This window comes from Pyrus communis, chromosome 7 (assembly GCF_963583255.1).
Source record: "Pyrus communis chromosome 7, drPyrComm1.1, whole genome shotgun sequence".
Lineage (NCBI taxonomy): Eukaryota > Viridiplantae > Streptophyta > Magnoliopsida > Rosales > Rosaceae > Pyrus > Pyrus communis.
The window spans coordinates 24,569,040-24,584,764 of NC_084809.1; the positions used below are offsets into that span (position 1 = coordinate 24,569,040).

The window sequence follows — 15,725 nt, forward strand, 5'->3', positions numbered from 1 at the left end:
TCAATGGTCGAAAGTTTAATGGCATCAAAAATACCGAGAGCTTTCCATTTGTCATCGAAATGTGGCTCCAGCCGAGTAACCCAGGCAGTCCAAGCCGTAGTGGTCGAAGGCCAAACGCCTTGGGGTTTGGCAGATTCCCATTTCAACCAGTCATACCCTTGGAATAAGGGTTTCAGGCAATGATCCTTGAGCATTTCGGTGATCACTTCTAGAACATCGTCTTTGAACAATGGGTCGAAGGTTTGGTGGGACGTATTCGGCTCATCCTCAAATCGAATGGTTTTAATAGTATTTCAATCAGTGATGCTTTGGCATTTAGTGCATTCCTCAACCAACTTGGTGGTAAAAGTATTGACGGCCATTGAAGACGAAGGTTTTTTGGGTTTCAAGAGAAGATAACGGTTTTCTGGGTTTCAAAAGAAGATGAAGGTTTTCTGGGTTTCAAAGGAAGGTTGGTTTTTTTTTTTTTTGGGTTTAAGAGCTAGTGGCAATGAGATTTGAGAATTTTGAAAGCATAAAGTTTGAATGAAGGAGAGTTAAGTATTTATAGGTGTTTTAGGAGGAAGATCAGCGGTTTTTGGGGGGCTAAATCGACCGGAGGATTTTGTAATCATGATGGATATTCAAAGAATCCAGGTGGAAGGACCGAAGAACTCAGGGATTGAGGATGCATGTTTACATATGACGGCGAATTTAATGATGAAAAGACGTTTCGATGGTTGCACGTTTCGAATGTCATTATTAATGGCAAACAAGTAAGTTGAGGAATCACCACGTGGCAGAGCATCTGACAAATTAAGATCGTGCAATCATGCTTCATAAATGCACCTGAGTGGATAGAATATTTGAGACTTTTTGTTGTCTTTCAAAGATATACTAAGGGTTTGATTTCACTTTTTCAACGTCGAGGCTCGCCCAGAAGTTTTAAGGCTAAGGACCTCAGAAGCGAGGGGGCAATGTTTGGGCCCAAAATGTTATTTTAGGCCGAGCTTAGATATTCTTGGGCGAATGGTGTTTATTTAGAATCTTGTCGTGGGCTTGCCCTGTCGATATTGGCCGAATCTTGCTACAAAGAGGATTTGTTTTGGATAAAGGTGAAGTAGTCAAATCCTGGTATATTAAGGAGTCTTAAAGCTAAAGTACCTGGGATTAGGAGATGAACTTGGTTTGTTTGAAGGTTTGGTTTAGAGTCCTATAGAGATTATGATTAGTTGAAGTTTAATCAGATTAGTTTTAGGAGTTCTAATCCTAATACGTTTCTAGTTCGACCATAGGGGTTCTCGATGCTATAAATAGAGGAGAAAGTGTATCATTCAGGGCCCCTCCAATTCAATACACAAACTACCCTGTGCAAATTCTCTCTCTACACGAAACCTCTCAACAACCTTGAGATTTTTATTTTCTTTTTCCTGTCAACATATCTTCAGTTTGGATAAATAGCACTGTGAAGGCAATCGGCAACATCTTCAGTTTGGATAAACAGCATTGGAGCCGTAGAATTAGCTGATCAGGGAGCACCTTCAGTTTGGATAAACAACACTGCTTTTCGCCCGACTGATTACCTATCCAAGTCTCGGTCGACAAGGATTTTCGAGTCCTTGTTGGTAGAGGTCATCTCATCAACCTTCTCGGCAAAGTAAGGTGTTACCAGGTTACTATATTTGGCACATTAAAAGCTGAATTTGATATTGAACTTCGCAAAACTAGCAGCCTTGTCTTCAGGCTCTGGAACACGAATGCCGAGACGTGTTCTTTTCTGGGCCGCAGTCACAAGATCAAGAAGTCAGCAGTGCGTCCAATGTGACATCAACATATTTTACTCCCCGACCAAACTCGGCCAACGAGTTGGCACGGCCCGCACACAATCGAATGATGTAGTTAGCTTATTAATTAATCGGCATGCGTGCCACGTAGGCTTGGTAATTTTTAGGATCAACAATAATATAATTTGCGGTTATAGATATAGTTAATTTTCGTGGTATGGATATAACATTTCCATCCTCAAACCAGACCGTTGCCATCTCTAAGTGTCTTCAAGCATATGGTCTCAAAAATTGGCTGATGATAACCACTACTTGCTTGTTCCTAATAAGGAGAAAGTTCTCTTATACGACCAATTTGCTTTGAACAAAAGTTAAAATAACTATGGATCACTAGAGAGATTCTCTCACACAACTGAGTTTTAGTCACATTGTTGTTACCAACTTCGACTTCAATGCCGACCATCCGTATTTCCATGAGTAACAGTTCCATCAACATTTAGTCAGATTACACAAAGCTTAAAACACCAAAACTGTACCACTTAAGAAAAGAAAAGAAAACATATAGAGAAAACAACACTTAAACTTTTGTCTTATCAATTTCTCTCATTTCAAGTACGGATCAGTAAACAAGCCATTAATGTTTGCTGTGCAACCTCCAACAACGAAGTATTGAGGCATTCTATTCCCATCCATTCCGCATATACGAGAAATGTACTAATCTTGCAAATTATATTAGTTACAGAGCTAGCTAAATCACTTGGTAGTTTTTATACCTTCCTACAGCCGGTTAACAGCAATCCTAGCACACACTCCATGAAATTGAATTTGTTACAAGCCAAATATCCAACATCTAATAATTATACATCTCTAATTAAGCTGACAGAAGAGAGGGAGCATGCTTGCTCTAAATCTTATCTGATATGGAAATGCTTGTGAGTTGAATTTCCTGGAATGGTTATCCGAATTCTTCCGCTGTCATCGACCTGCCCGCATACATCCTTGAACTGAGTCCCTGCACCAACATTTCGGATTGAGCCTTCCACTGCATGAGACTCGGCTGGATTCTTCCTTCGTCGTTCATTGTGTCCTGCCAGACGCCTGCGACAACTCCTTTTGGTGTCGTCGAATTCTGGTAGCTGATGAAATCTGCAACACAACAACATTTGGCACCAGGATGCTTGCTTATTTATCGGTGAATTTGAAGTTTTAAATGCTGCAAGAGAAACTATTTAACATTGGTGAAACAAAATGTACCAGTAAACTGATATTCTTGGTAGATACACTTAAATGATTCAGCCTCATCACAAATTGGAAAGAGTAAATTAAGAACAAAGACAGAACCATACAACTTTGAATTGTGAACTTATTGCCAGAGGTCGATACAACGACACGAGTAAATGTAAATTGAAGAGTAGCAATGTGCATCAATCCCACATAGGCAAACATAAAAGAAACCGGCAACAACAAATTATGCGATTTCTGCAAAACCAATATATAAACTGAGCAAGCAAGTGGCCCTTTACCACAGTGGTGGAAAGGTGTTGAGTCCTTGCATGACAGCGTGAGATCAACCTCGGTGGCTAATCTGACATCTAATATAACAAAATCTATCGTTTAAACAAAAAATATATATATATATATATATATATATATATATATGTCAGAAAAGAAAAATCAAACAGAAACCACAGAATGGAAATGAAAATTGCAGCAAGAAAGATTGCAATAAGTGGGAAGTGGGAAATGATTACCTGCTGCATTGCTGGCAAAACCTTTGGTGGAGGCCAGAGACAAGCACAACCTGAGACTTGGAATGAAGGTCACAAACTTTATGCTTTCTATGATACTGCTTTTCTTCACTCAGATCAGCCGTGCACCTGTCCGCCTGACACCGTCTCATTGCGCCGCCTCCTCCTCCGCCGGATGACGAGGACGAGGACAACGATCTCTTCACGCCTCCTTTCTTCTTCCCGTCTACTTGCAGCTCACCATCAAATTCCTCCTCCTCCTTCTTCACCACCGCCACCACCCGCGGCTTCTCCCTCATCTGCTTGTTCAAGTCCAACTTACTCGTTCCCTCCATCAATGGATCGACCCCAGATGATATATATCACCTTTTTTTAGTAAAAAAGAGATGAGGAAGAAAGGAAGAGCAGGAAGATATTAGCGGAACAAGAGGAGGGGGAGAGTAAAAAGTAGAAGGGAGGCAGCACTAGGAGGGAGCAGGAGGAGAAGTGGGAGAGTGAGGACCACAACAATCTCCTCCATAATTTTAAGGGTTTCTGTGACGAGTCTTTTGCTTCTTGTCCGTTGTTTAGCAGCTTGTACTTGTACAACAATAATGCAGGGGTCCGAGATTCCAGATGGGAGGGGATAATACCGACGAAAAGTTACAAATAAGCAAACGCAAATACTTTGGGTCTCTTTCCCTTTCCATTTGTTTCCATGTTTACAAATCAACCCTCACCAATTACGAACATCTCCAAGGAGGTAGCATTTGAGTATCAAAGTCAAATTTGCTATGCTATATAAGAAAAAGGGATAATACTAGGTATATCAAAATTTTAAACTAAATTTTATAACTCAAATGATGTCGATATTAATGATTGGATTATTACTTAAATGTCGATTAACGTACTTATTTTCTATTGGTGATACATTATTTTGTTTGCAAATTTGAGTAAAATTTTAGTCTCCAAGATATATCCAAAAAAAAAAAAAAAAAAAAAAAGCATTTCCAACGGATGTAGTAACCTAATTAGCAAATTAAAAAATTAGCAACTGATTTTGTATATTATCAAGGTCAGTTGTTACTTCTTCAAGTTAGCAAATTGAGTTGCACAATATATTTTATTTAAAAGTATTGTTTTATGGGCACTCAGTACTATAGTCTGGTGGTATTTCTCTTCACTTGGAAGTGAGAGGTCTTAGGTTCGAATCTCGTGAATGACGAATTCGATACCAAATTAGACTGCCCATTATGTGGTCGAACTCCCCTTCCCTTAGTGTAAAAAAAAAAAAAAGGTATTGTTTTATGAAGTGTTTAAAAATAAAATTTAGGCCCCACAAAATATGGTAATTTAAGATATTTTAACATTTTAAAGCGAAAAATAAAATTTGAGGAGTTTGTTGAAGAGAAGTTCGGAATGACATATTTTTAAAGTAGCATAAAAATGCCAAACGAGTTAGCAAATAACACTTTTAAAGAAAATCTACTAACTCCTACTGTTAAAATTTTGTTAGTTTAGTTAATGAATAATATTTCATGTAAGTGGTGCTTCTTAACCAAATGGTGCGACATACACTTTTGAAAGATTGTTTAACCTATTCAGAATGCGACATTTAAACCTCTATAAAAGTTCCTACAAACGCTCAATGAAAAGTCTCACAAATATCTCTACATTTTCATTGAAAACCAAAGCACCAAAAACAAAAATTTATGCAGATTTGTTCTTGGTAGTACTTGAGCGTCTTCGTATTCTTGGTGTATTTAGGAATTATCTTAGGAGTGTGGGGACCTCGACAATTATTAGGCGTTAAGCCGAGTTTCATTGTATACACATGATTAATTCGCACATTTCATTTGCACACAAATTGTAATGGTGAATTATGTCTAAAAGATAATCATAGATTCCTACTTGCCTTGAAGCAACTTTCATCCGATCTTTCTCCACATAGCCATAACCCCACTAGCCTATATTTCGAACATAATGTCCAAAAACTAATTTAGCTAGCTAGTTTAACTTATAATCTCCAACAACAGTTATTATTTTAACAATCTTTAAATATTTTATTATTTACCGATTCAAATCACTTACAGGAAAATGATAAGCACAAACTCTTTTTAACTTCTCACACGCTCATATTTAATTATGCATGTTGTTTGCATTTAATCAACCACTATCTAGGATCACCAGTTCTCGTATTTTGACCTCCAAAATTTATCATGCTCTAACATTTTGAGTCTTAACACTCCGCCATTTAGCCAGGCTGAATGGACAAAATGGAGAGATTGAAGGAGAAGCGTATTGTATAAATACAATATAGTGAGATTCAAAAATTTAAAAAAACTAAAATTGCTGGTCGTTTAGCTAGCCTGTTAGAAATTGATTTTTTTTTTTTTTCTTTTGCGTTTTTGTTAAAATAGCCAAACAACCTTGTTTAGCGATACCATTGGATATGTTCCAAGCTAGCATTATTTAAAAGTTTCTTTTATTGTATACTTAGCCTTATTATTCAATATCAAACTCGTCATCCAGTAAGTGAATTTACGACATTTCAATTACTGAAATACTATTAAACCGTAATATTAAGTAGAAACAATACTTAAAAAGCCGAAGCAAGACTTACGGTATGCTTTTGACAATTGACAACACTTGGCTTACGCGGTCTGAGAAATTACAAACCCTTCCAACCAAATTTAAACACACATTTTTGCGCTTCTTTTTACATTTTCTGATTCACATTTCTTCTCATCTCACCTATCATTTTGTATATACATACACAGCAGAAGCCATGGATGCCGACTTACTGTTTAGTAGTATTCAGTGAGTCAAATTTAGTTTGTTTGTCAATTTGATATCAAACTCGTTATTTATTGAGTGAAATTTGGAACTTCTTCCTTAAATTACAAACCCGCCCTTCCAAATTTAAAAACACATTTCCGCGCTTCTTTTTTTCATTTTCTGAATGTGAATGAATGATTTCTCAGCTTTGCTCTTCCAAATTCCCGATTCACATTTCTTCTCATCTCACCTATCGTTTTGTATATACATTAGCAGCAGAAGCCATGGACGCCGACTTGCTACCCACCACTCCTCTCCACGACGCTCTCTTGCCCTCGCTCTGTTACTCTTTCTCTCCCTTCAATTTTTTCAAACTTTTACTGAAATTAATTACCGACCCAGGTCCGTGAAGTAAGTCCTCGGAGATTTTCACTCCGGAAAGAATTCGGGGTCGGATCTCACCAAGCTTCTAACCGACTGCATCGCGGCCTTCAAGGACAATGCTCAGTACAGGGACGGCATCAGATTTCTCAAGATTAGGGTTCCTCTATGTACGTATTTCATAAAATTTCTGACTCATGCATTTTGCTTGTGCATCTTTGATGGGTCAATTTATTTTATTACTTTTAATTTTTGTTTATATTTGTTTAGTTGCTTTGATTATGTTAATAATACCAATTTTGGTGCATTTTTTGGGTTAATATTTTGAGGAGGTTGTTTAGTTTGTTTGTCAATGTGATTAATATGAAACATTTAATTACTTGACTTGTCTGTATGGATTTTGTAGATGGACTCCATTGAAGATTTCGAAAGCATTTTTCTGGAAATGTTGCACAGGGAGATCTGTGCTGGCCACTCTTTGCTTTATGTTTGGTACGCGACCTTTCTTGAAGCCAAAGAGAAATTGTTCCATGCGCACATGGTTTATCAGATGGGTATTTCAAGGTCCGCCTCTTTGCCTCCGACAGGATTTTGCGTGCACGTGTGTGTGTTCCGAAATGGAGGTCTACAGTTTTGTTGTTGAATAATGATTGTAATTGTGCTTATTATGATGTTTCGTGTGGTGCTGGGAATGCTAAACCAGTTGAGTGGGTGGAGAAGGCATATGCCGTATTTCTTGCTAGGATGTCTAGAATAGCTTCTTTATCTCAGAAGGTTAGTGAACCTTGTTTTATATACGCGTTTTGCGTGTAGGCAATCGATGTGCTTTACCTTCTCTTCTTTGTTGCTCTTGATTTTTTTTTATACATCTTGCTTTAAGTGTTATAGTGTTATATAGTTACAAAATAAGCATGTTGTTGGATGGATCAATTTGCATTTCCCTTGTGCAGAATGGCAACAATGAATTGGTTCATTCTGGCAGCCTTATTAACCCATGGTCCAGCTCCACTATGAAAGACCTGTTGAAGAAAGTGAATCAACTTACGAAATACGAAGTGAGATACTTTCTTCCTCATTGTTGTTGCATAACTTCTAATGTCGTCTGATTAAGAGTTATTTTTTGGATTTTGCACACATGACTCAGGGATACCATTCTACTACTAAAGCTTACTTAGGAAAAGTTGCTTTGTCTTCTCTCAAGAACTCGTCGAGGAACAAGACTGTTGAGATAGGTGATTCACATTATTGGCTCATTTTCTTTTTTATATTCCAATATATGAATTTAGAAATAAATATTTACTTACGGAGTTCTAACTTCTTAGCTAAGGGAGCTGGTTTTAACTTTTCTTACGAAGTGGTGCAGGAATGTTAGGCTTCTAAACCAAAAACTCATAAGTATCTGGTGCTGAAACCCACTAATGCTGAGGCTCAATTTGGATTTACAAGAAGACATTTTTCACTGTAAATTGTTTAATGAGATTTTAGAGATGGATAGACAATTAGTCTTTTCTACTGTCTGTTTGCATTTTTCCTTCGATGTATAAGAAAGAGGTTTATTCTCATTTTTCAATCTCTTCAAGCACATACACTTGAGCATCCGGTTATCAGATAGAAATTATGTTGGATGATATGTTATCTCTACGTTAGGACCTGTGTTTGTCATGGTTTTTGCCAATACCAACAAGCAGTTCTTTTGCTACATGGACCCTTATCCAGATATACATTTTATATCCTGATCAAAAGTCTTCTTTTGAACCTTAAGGCATCACTCATTCCTCTTTTATTTTAATTTTAATTTTGATTATTTATATTCCCTCTTTCACTCAAGAATTGGACCTACAACCAACTTCACTACTACCCTGTAGTGTTACCACCTGAGCTAGGGTCCCAGGGAGCCAGAATCTTCTTGGATATTCAGAACATTCAGTTCCATCAAATTAATTGAGTGTTTCGGTTTTTCAAATATTCTTTATTTTTATATATGGATGCTCCATATGAAGGTATAAGGTCAACTTATCATGTTCACTGCCCACACTGTACGTCGTCCGAAGTACCAGATCACTGGTTGTGCAGGCCAGGGTGGCTTTGCTCAAGTATACAAGGCATATGTCAATTGTAATCCTGAAGATGTTGTTGCATTGAAGGTAAAATCTACCGGACTTATTTCTCTTGATGACCAGTGTATTACCGGATAGTTTCAGTTTTTGTAATTGGTGGCAGATACAAAAGCCTGCTTTCCCTTGGGAGTTTTATATGTATTATTGTATCGTCAACTTGATCAATGGATCTCAGGCAAGGAAGTAAGCATTTCCTGATCCTCCAAACTTTTTATTGGTAGTTCCTGGGTCTGTTTATTTTACACTTGATATGTTAATGTTTCAGAGTTCAAGCTTTGGTTTCGCTCATAGAATGCATCTCTATCCTGACTGTAGCATCCTTGTCTCCTACTATCTTGCTAGTGGAACACTTCAGGTTAGTTAAACATACATCGTAGCAATTTTCATGTCTGCCATACTCTTGTCATGCTTATTATAACCTAAAGATCTTGTGCAGGATGCAATAAACTTGAACACATGGAAAACTGGACCTTACTAATGATATTTTACTCGCAATCTGCTTTTCATCTGCCTTTGTTTCCTCTTAGAGGTCATGACTAGAAATATTGATTGTCATTCTTTCTTTTTCTAGTCTTATTCTTACTTCACACAGGACATGCTTTTAGCTTAAGTTTTTACTATAATTAACCTACGCTTTGCATGGGAGACAGTTTCTTATCTTCAATAGTAACATGGGACAGCTTTATTTATAGTTAGAACCGCTAGCTCGTCAGCTCAACTTATTTTAAGAAGTCTGTAATCAGGGAGAAAAAAAAATCCAATTTTCGTTTAACATCTTGTTTGTGTGTTATAAAGCTTACACATTTGCATCAGCAATTAAATTATCATTTGGCAGGAATGGCCTTACAAAAGCAGGATCTCGTGATAGAACTGACTTCACAGAAGAAGAATTTTGTGAGCGAAGTGGTCCGTGGCTTGATCAGGTTATTTCTGGTTGCATAAGACTAGTATTCAGCTTAGTTTTTATGATTAATCTGGGGTTATCTTACAGGGTCTATGCCTAGTCGACTGGGGAAGAGGGATAGATCTCCATCTCTTTCCTGACAATGTGGAGTTTACAGGAGATTGCCGGACTTCTAGATTTCGTTGTGCGGAAATGCAAGAAAATAGGCCATGGACATATCAAGTATAGTCCATGGCTTTTTCTTTTTTTTTTTTTTTTTTTTTTTTTTTTCCATTCTAAATTCAGTCAACATTTCTTATATCTAATTTGTGTGACTTGTTACCAGGTAGACACATGGCCTCTGTGTTGTTGTCCATACTATGCTGCATAATTCTTACATGGAAATTGACAAGAAACCATCACCCGAGGTGGACGCTTCTATCTGCCCAAGTCATCTTTTAAAAGGTAGTTTTCTCTCAATTCTGCATACTTGACCATTTGTCCATGTTATCGATTTTGTTTCGTTCCCACTTGATCACTAAATTAGCAAACCTTACCTAAAAAAATGAGAAAGTCTTGCGTTGGGTCGTAACTTGAGCAATGCGAATGCAAACACATCTCTTCCATCTCTTATTTTCAACTTCACTCTTAAGTTTGTACTTTGACGATTTTGATTTCAATTCTTGTCCTTCAACTGGGCTCAGATATTGGAATGGTGAACTCTGGAGGAACTTCTTTACAAAACTGCTAATAGCAGTCCGGGCTGTAACAACAAGAAGCTGTTGTCGGATCCTTAGCTTATAAAGAAACTAAGTGATTTACTGGTTAAGCAAAGGGCCTCGCTGTGTTCTGCTTAGTGACCCATTCATTCCTCCTGGCTGAGCTCATCTCCGGGAGCATCTGTAAATTCAAGTGCCAAACTTCGTCTGAAGATTCGGTCAAATGTAAAGATGTGTGTACAGAAACCCAACTTCTTGTGGCAAAACACCCTGACAAATTTGTGTTAACTAACAACAGTTCCTCCAAAGAATCTGCGAAATTGACTACGATTGGGGGGAGGCACCCGCCAAAGTTGTTATTAGCAAACACCACTGCACTGGCCGAGCTTCCACCCAACATCGCTGGAATTACACTGGTGAAGCGGTTGTTATAACAAAAATGGCGTCGAGTTTTGTACTGAAAAGTTCTGGAGGTAAAGGCCCTTCAAACTCGTTGTACCGAAGATCAAGATGCTTTGAATCTGTTGTTACTAAGATCAAGCTCGTAAAGGAGCGTAAGGTTGGCCATACTTTGTGAGGGAGGATGCCACAAAAGCAGTTGCTATTTAGGTGGGTTTCTTCAAGCTCAAGGAAATCCTAGAATGTTCAAGTTCAAGCAGTTAACCTTAAGAGTCTGCACTGCATCATAGAAAACCAGCCGTCTGTTAAGGTTGTCTAGCCATCATTTGTTCTAGCTGGACAGTAAATTTGTAATGTGAGCACAAAAACCAAGACCCATTTGATAAGCACAGTCCGGTTCTCCTAGACTTCATGGTCCAAGCAAATCGTGGTTACCTCATGTTCGATCTTAACCCAATGGTAGGTGGTTATTTAACTTTTGTTGCAGTTGTACTTTAACCTCCATTGTTAGATTAAGATCTAACGGTGGGGACCATAATTTTCTTAAATCATAGGGTATACGAGAACAATACTCTTGTTAAGCGTTTTGTTTATTTTTGTTTATCATTCTTTATACATTTCTTGTACATCTCTCTCACTGTCTTTCCTCCACTCTTCTTCATTTCTCTTTTTCTCTATAGATTTTCCTTTATCAACTTCCAAACATCTAGAGGTAAGTGTAGAAACTCATAGCTCCGTGAGAGAAATGCTAGGAGTAGAGAGAGAATTGTAGTGAGAGAGAACTGTAGAGAGAGAAGTTGTACAAAATGATTTCATTAGATTACAACAGAATGTGTGTACATACAATATAAATAGATACAATTAGTTATATCACCAACAATTATAACAAACTCTAACAATCATAGCTTAACAGCTAAGTACGGTTTTAATCAGGTACATCTTGAGTTGGTGGTCCTATTGTATCCTTAACAGCAAGACCCAAACATTTTGTAGATCACATCTGAATCATCTGTCTAATTAAAGTACAGCCGCCAATATAACTAGATTCCACTTCCATTAGAGAGGTGGTTCACCAATTGTAGTCCCCCTGGCATTTTCCAATCCGAAAACCAAAGGCCAAAAGATTACAAATCGGTCCTTGGGGTTTAGGTTGGGTTGCGGGATTTTGAACAAGCGCATTCTCAGGCCGACTATTGCCCCACCCACTGCTAACTTCCGGGCAGCAGGATGGCTGGCTCGATTGAAGGTACAATTCAATTCCCTAAACACATTCGTTAGACCCTTCATAAGTTGAAAATGTTGGGCCAAGCCTTCCCCCGACCACGTCCTGCTGGTCCCATCCGCGTTAGAGCTGCTCTATACGGCATCCCTACCCAAGAGTGCCGCCACAAGAGCAGCATCTCAAACAGCCAAACTCAACCGGAAAATGGAACCAGAAAAGTATGAACCAGAATCCGCCAGAAAACAGAAGGCATGTTTTACATACAACGGAACACCAAATTTATAAGAAACCACCATCTAATCTCAACAGATGAATGTTTCTAAAACGTAGAAGCACTTCCGTTCAAAGCTCAAGCATACATAACAAGCACCCAACATTCATATTTCTTCATCCCTGTAACTATGACTTTCTAATAACAAGCACTTCCGTTCATTCAAATTATTCAACTAGACTCGGTACTTACAGTAACTAATGATTTCATCATCATAGCATTATTAACCACCGCCGCCAGACCCGTACTTCTTGCCAAGAAGTACGACCTGCAGCTTGTCATAGCCAGCAAGCACACCGGCACCCGCGACAGCACGCAATATGTTTGCTCCAGCACCCTTAAACAGCGACTTAGCACCCTCATTTTTTATGATTTGCTTAAATGCGTCCAAAGAGCTATTATATTTAACTGCTTCTCCTGAGGTCATCATCATCCTTCTGCGCACTGTGTCAATTGGGTAAGAAGCTAATCCAGCACCAATAGTAATTCCCCATCCCAGCAAGAAACTAGCAATGAAGCTATCCTGTAAATCACCAGAAGAAAGACAGCAATGAACATTAATTACATCATATACCTCAGGGGAACAGATTCATATCCAATACTGCAGAAAATAGGCCAAATGACCGCAACTTCAGCACATTATTCCTGAATCCCAACACGTATTGAGAAAGACATACATAGACAGAATGAACCCAAACTCGAACAGACCATCGGAGCTAATTCACAGTACATATTGACCTATCGTATACTGAGGTGCTCCCCGCCCGTTGTTGGAACGACGCAAGATGAAGGGCCAAAAAGTACAGTATAAATAGGGGGTTACAAATTCTCCATCTCATTGGGCGCAGAAAACGAATAGACATCTCGATGTGATACAGCCTTTTCTATTTTAGTTGGTAAAGAACGGCGAAGTCCATACGAACCGTACAATGAAGAATAAAGAGGAGAGAAAAGCGCGCCTGATTTTGGGCAAGGCAGGCAGTGGTCAAAGCAACTCCATGGGTAGCCATGTTGAAAATGATTCAACCAGCTTACTGCCTTTCATATATTAGTACACACAGCGCCTTTACTATCTCGGAAAATAATCAAAATAAGGGAGACATTGACAGTATAAGAGAATAACACAGCCCAAAAAGTCAAATATTAAACAAAAAAAAAAATCCCTATAGAGAACAAGTTTGAACGATTTAACAAGAAATTTCTCAGTGTGCCGGGAAACACGGCCCGGTACACCAAGTGTAATAATATTGTACCGGACCGTGTTCCCGGCACACCGAAAAACTCTCAGATTTAATATACCTGCAGGCCACCAGTTAGAACCACAGGTTTCAGCGAATCGTACATTCCAAAGTAAAGCCCACGGTAAACGATAATTCCAACACATGAGATACTGAATCCTCGATATAGCCCAGCAATGCCATCAGACTTGAGGGTTTTCTTATAAACATCAACCAAACCATTAAACTGCCTTTCACCACCCTTTTTGGCAGCCTTGGCATCATTTGCCAAACGTGTTCTTGCATAGTCCAGAGAGTACACAAAAAGAAGAGATGAAGCGCCAGCAGCACCACCTGATGCCAGGTTCCCAGCAAACCACTTCCAGTAGCCATCTCTATCCTTCTTGAAGTTGAAAAGCCTCTTGAAGTAATCCTTGAAAGCAAAGTTTAAGGCCTGATACACAAGTTTTAACAATTCAGAATGGCAATTAAAGGGAACAGGATACCCAATGTGCAGAAAAAAATAATACTCCAACACAACAACACACACACGCACACACACACACACACACATATATATATATATATATGGGTTTAGGAAGTAATGCAAATAACACTAGATCACTAAAGATATGCAGATATCGTGCAAAAGAAAATTGACCTGGGTAGGAAAGTATCTGATAACATTAGCAGTGTTCCCTCTCCACAGAGAAAGGACACCTTCATCATTAATTGTTCGGGCAAAGCAGTCAGTTATACCCTTGTATGGTTCAGAAAGTCGACCAGCCTTGATCATCTCATCCTGATTCTGTATAAGTAGTTTAACACGCTCGATAGGAGCAGCAGCAGTTTTGGAAACAGCAGCAGACACGCCTCCCATGAGAAAATCCACAGCAAAACCAGCTGCACCTTTCTCTGCCGGGGCCTGCGCCATAATGGGGGACAATGGAGAGACTTGTGCAAGGGCAGTGCCATCAAAAGTTCGCAGCAGGGGGCTCTGCAAAGCTCCATTGGCATAAGCACCATTCACCGCATAGTTTCTTGTGTGCAACTTGGGGGAAAGCCTAGATATGAGGTAAGACTGCTCATGCGTTTTCTGAAATACCGATGGACGCGACGACCCATCAGGCATGATTATAACTCAAGCCAGTGACCTGCAAACGAATAACATGATTTCAAATACAGGCATCCGCATGCATCAACACGAGAGGTCTGTTTTCCGTAACTGATACACACAATGACACGGGAATGAAATTATCTAATTCTTAGCACAAGATTAACCAACGTAATTGTTTTCTCCAAAAAATAATAAGTTGTTGCAAAATGGCAATACATGTACAAACAACGCGCCGAACGATTAACGAATGGCACCGGCCTTGTACATACCCCATAAGATCACCTTGCAAAACATTTGAGGCTGCAATTATTTACATATCCGGAAATCAGCCTGATACAACTACAGAGTACTGGCCTGGTCTACAATAATTTGAGCAAGATTACGTACTTACCTAAGAACGATTTTCATGGATAATCACAATAATAAAAGATTTAAACAGTTGTTAAGACCCAAAAAAGTTTCATCGATTCGAAGTTTGGGCATCTAAGCAACCAAAAACAAGTGTGATGAAATTAATTAATGATCAGAGTGTTAAAAATTCCATGCATTCATACCAAAAACAAAAATTAGAGGTGTTAACAACAACAAAAACAACCACCAGATAAGATGGGCTGCAAAATTTAACCACTATTAAGAAGACCCTAAACACATCCCCTTAAACATCCATAAACGCTTGTTTAGTTTTCGAGAAAAGTCTGGAAAATGAAGAGAGCACAATTCTCAACAGGAACATGATTTTCTCGAGAACCAAACAAAGCCGAAAAGAAGGAGAGTTGAAGGAAAACAAACCCTAACCTGAGAGATGATCGCCGAGGAGAAAGAGTGTGACAATCAGTCAGAGAAGAAGAGAGTGTGCCTCGACCGACCAACCGAGTGAGGAACTAGGAAATAAAGGAGGTATGGTAAGCCTGGCTAAATAACACGAAACTATACAAAACTATACAAAAATAACACGATTCTAGCAAACTCGTTAAGTAATCGAGTGTCACTGGCGAATCAGGTGGCCTATTTGTTATGAAGAATGCATTAAAATAACGAGCATGATGACTTGTTTGTCAGTTAAAATTTGGTCATGACAATTTCTTCCGTGACTCATTTAACTTGACACGAAATTATACAACACGTTAATAA

The 15,725-nt window shown here is 38.7% G+C and overlaps 2 protein-coding genes and 1 pseudogene across 2 annotated transcripts; 1 reads left to right on the top strand and 2 right to left on the bottom strand.

The window, feature by feature from the left end:
- Positions 1 to 2,382: 2,382 nt before the first annotated feature.
- LOC137741117 (squamosa promoter-binding-like protein 3) lies at positions 2,383 to 4,096 on the bottom strand. The gene is made up of 2 exons (XM_068480920.1): positions 3,515 to 4,096; positions 2,383 to 2,909 (listed from the first exon to the last, which is right to left on the bottom strand). The coding sequence occupies exons 1-2, from the start codon at positions 3,844 to 3,846 to the stop codon at positions 2,675 to 2,677; spliced, it is 567 nt and encodes a 188-aa protein (XP_068337021.1). The 5' UTR covers positions 3,847 to 4,096; the 3' UTR covers positions 2,383 to 2,674.
- Positions 4,097 to 6,552: 2,456 nt separating this feature from the next.
- Positions 6,553 to 10,506, top strand: LOC137740713 (mitotic checkpoint serine/threonine-protein kinase BUB1-like; annotated as a pseudogene).
- Positions 10,507 to 12,210: 1,704 nt separating this feature from the next.
- LOC137739556 (ADP,ATP carrier protein 3, mitochondrial-like) lies at positions 12,211 to 15,571 on the bottom strand. Its single transcript, XM_068479165.1, has 4 exons — positions 15,390 to 15,571; positions 14,139 to 14,631; positions 13,560 to 13,931; positions 12,211 to 12,783 (listed from the first exon to the last, which is right to left on the bottom strand). Exons 2-4 carry the CDS (start codon positions 14,607 to 14,609, stop codon positions 12,484 to 12,486), a joined length of 1,143 nt encoding a protein of 380 aa, XP_068335266.1. The 5' UTR covers positions 14,610 to 14,631; positions 15,390 to 15,571; the 3' UTR covers positions 12,211 to 12,483.
- Positions 15,572 to 15,725: the final 154 nt, after the last annotated feature.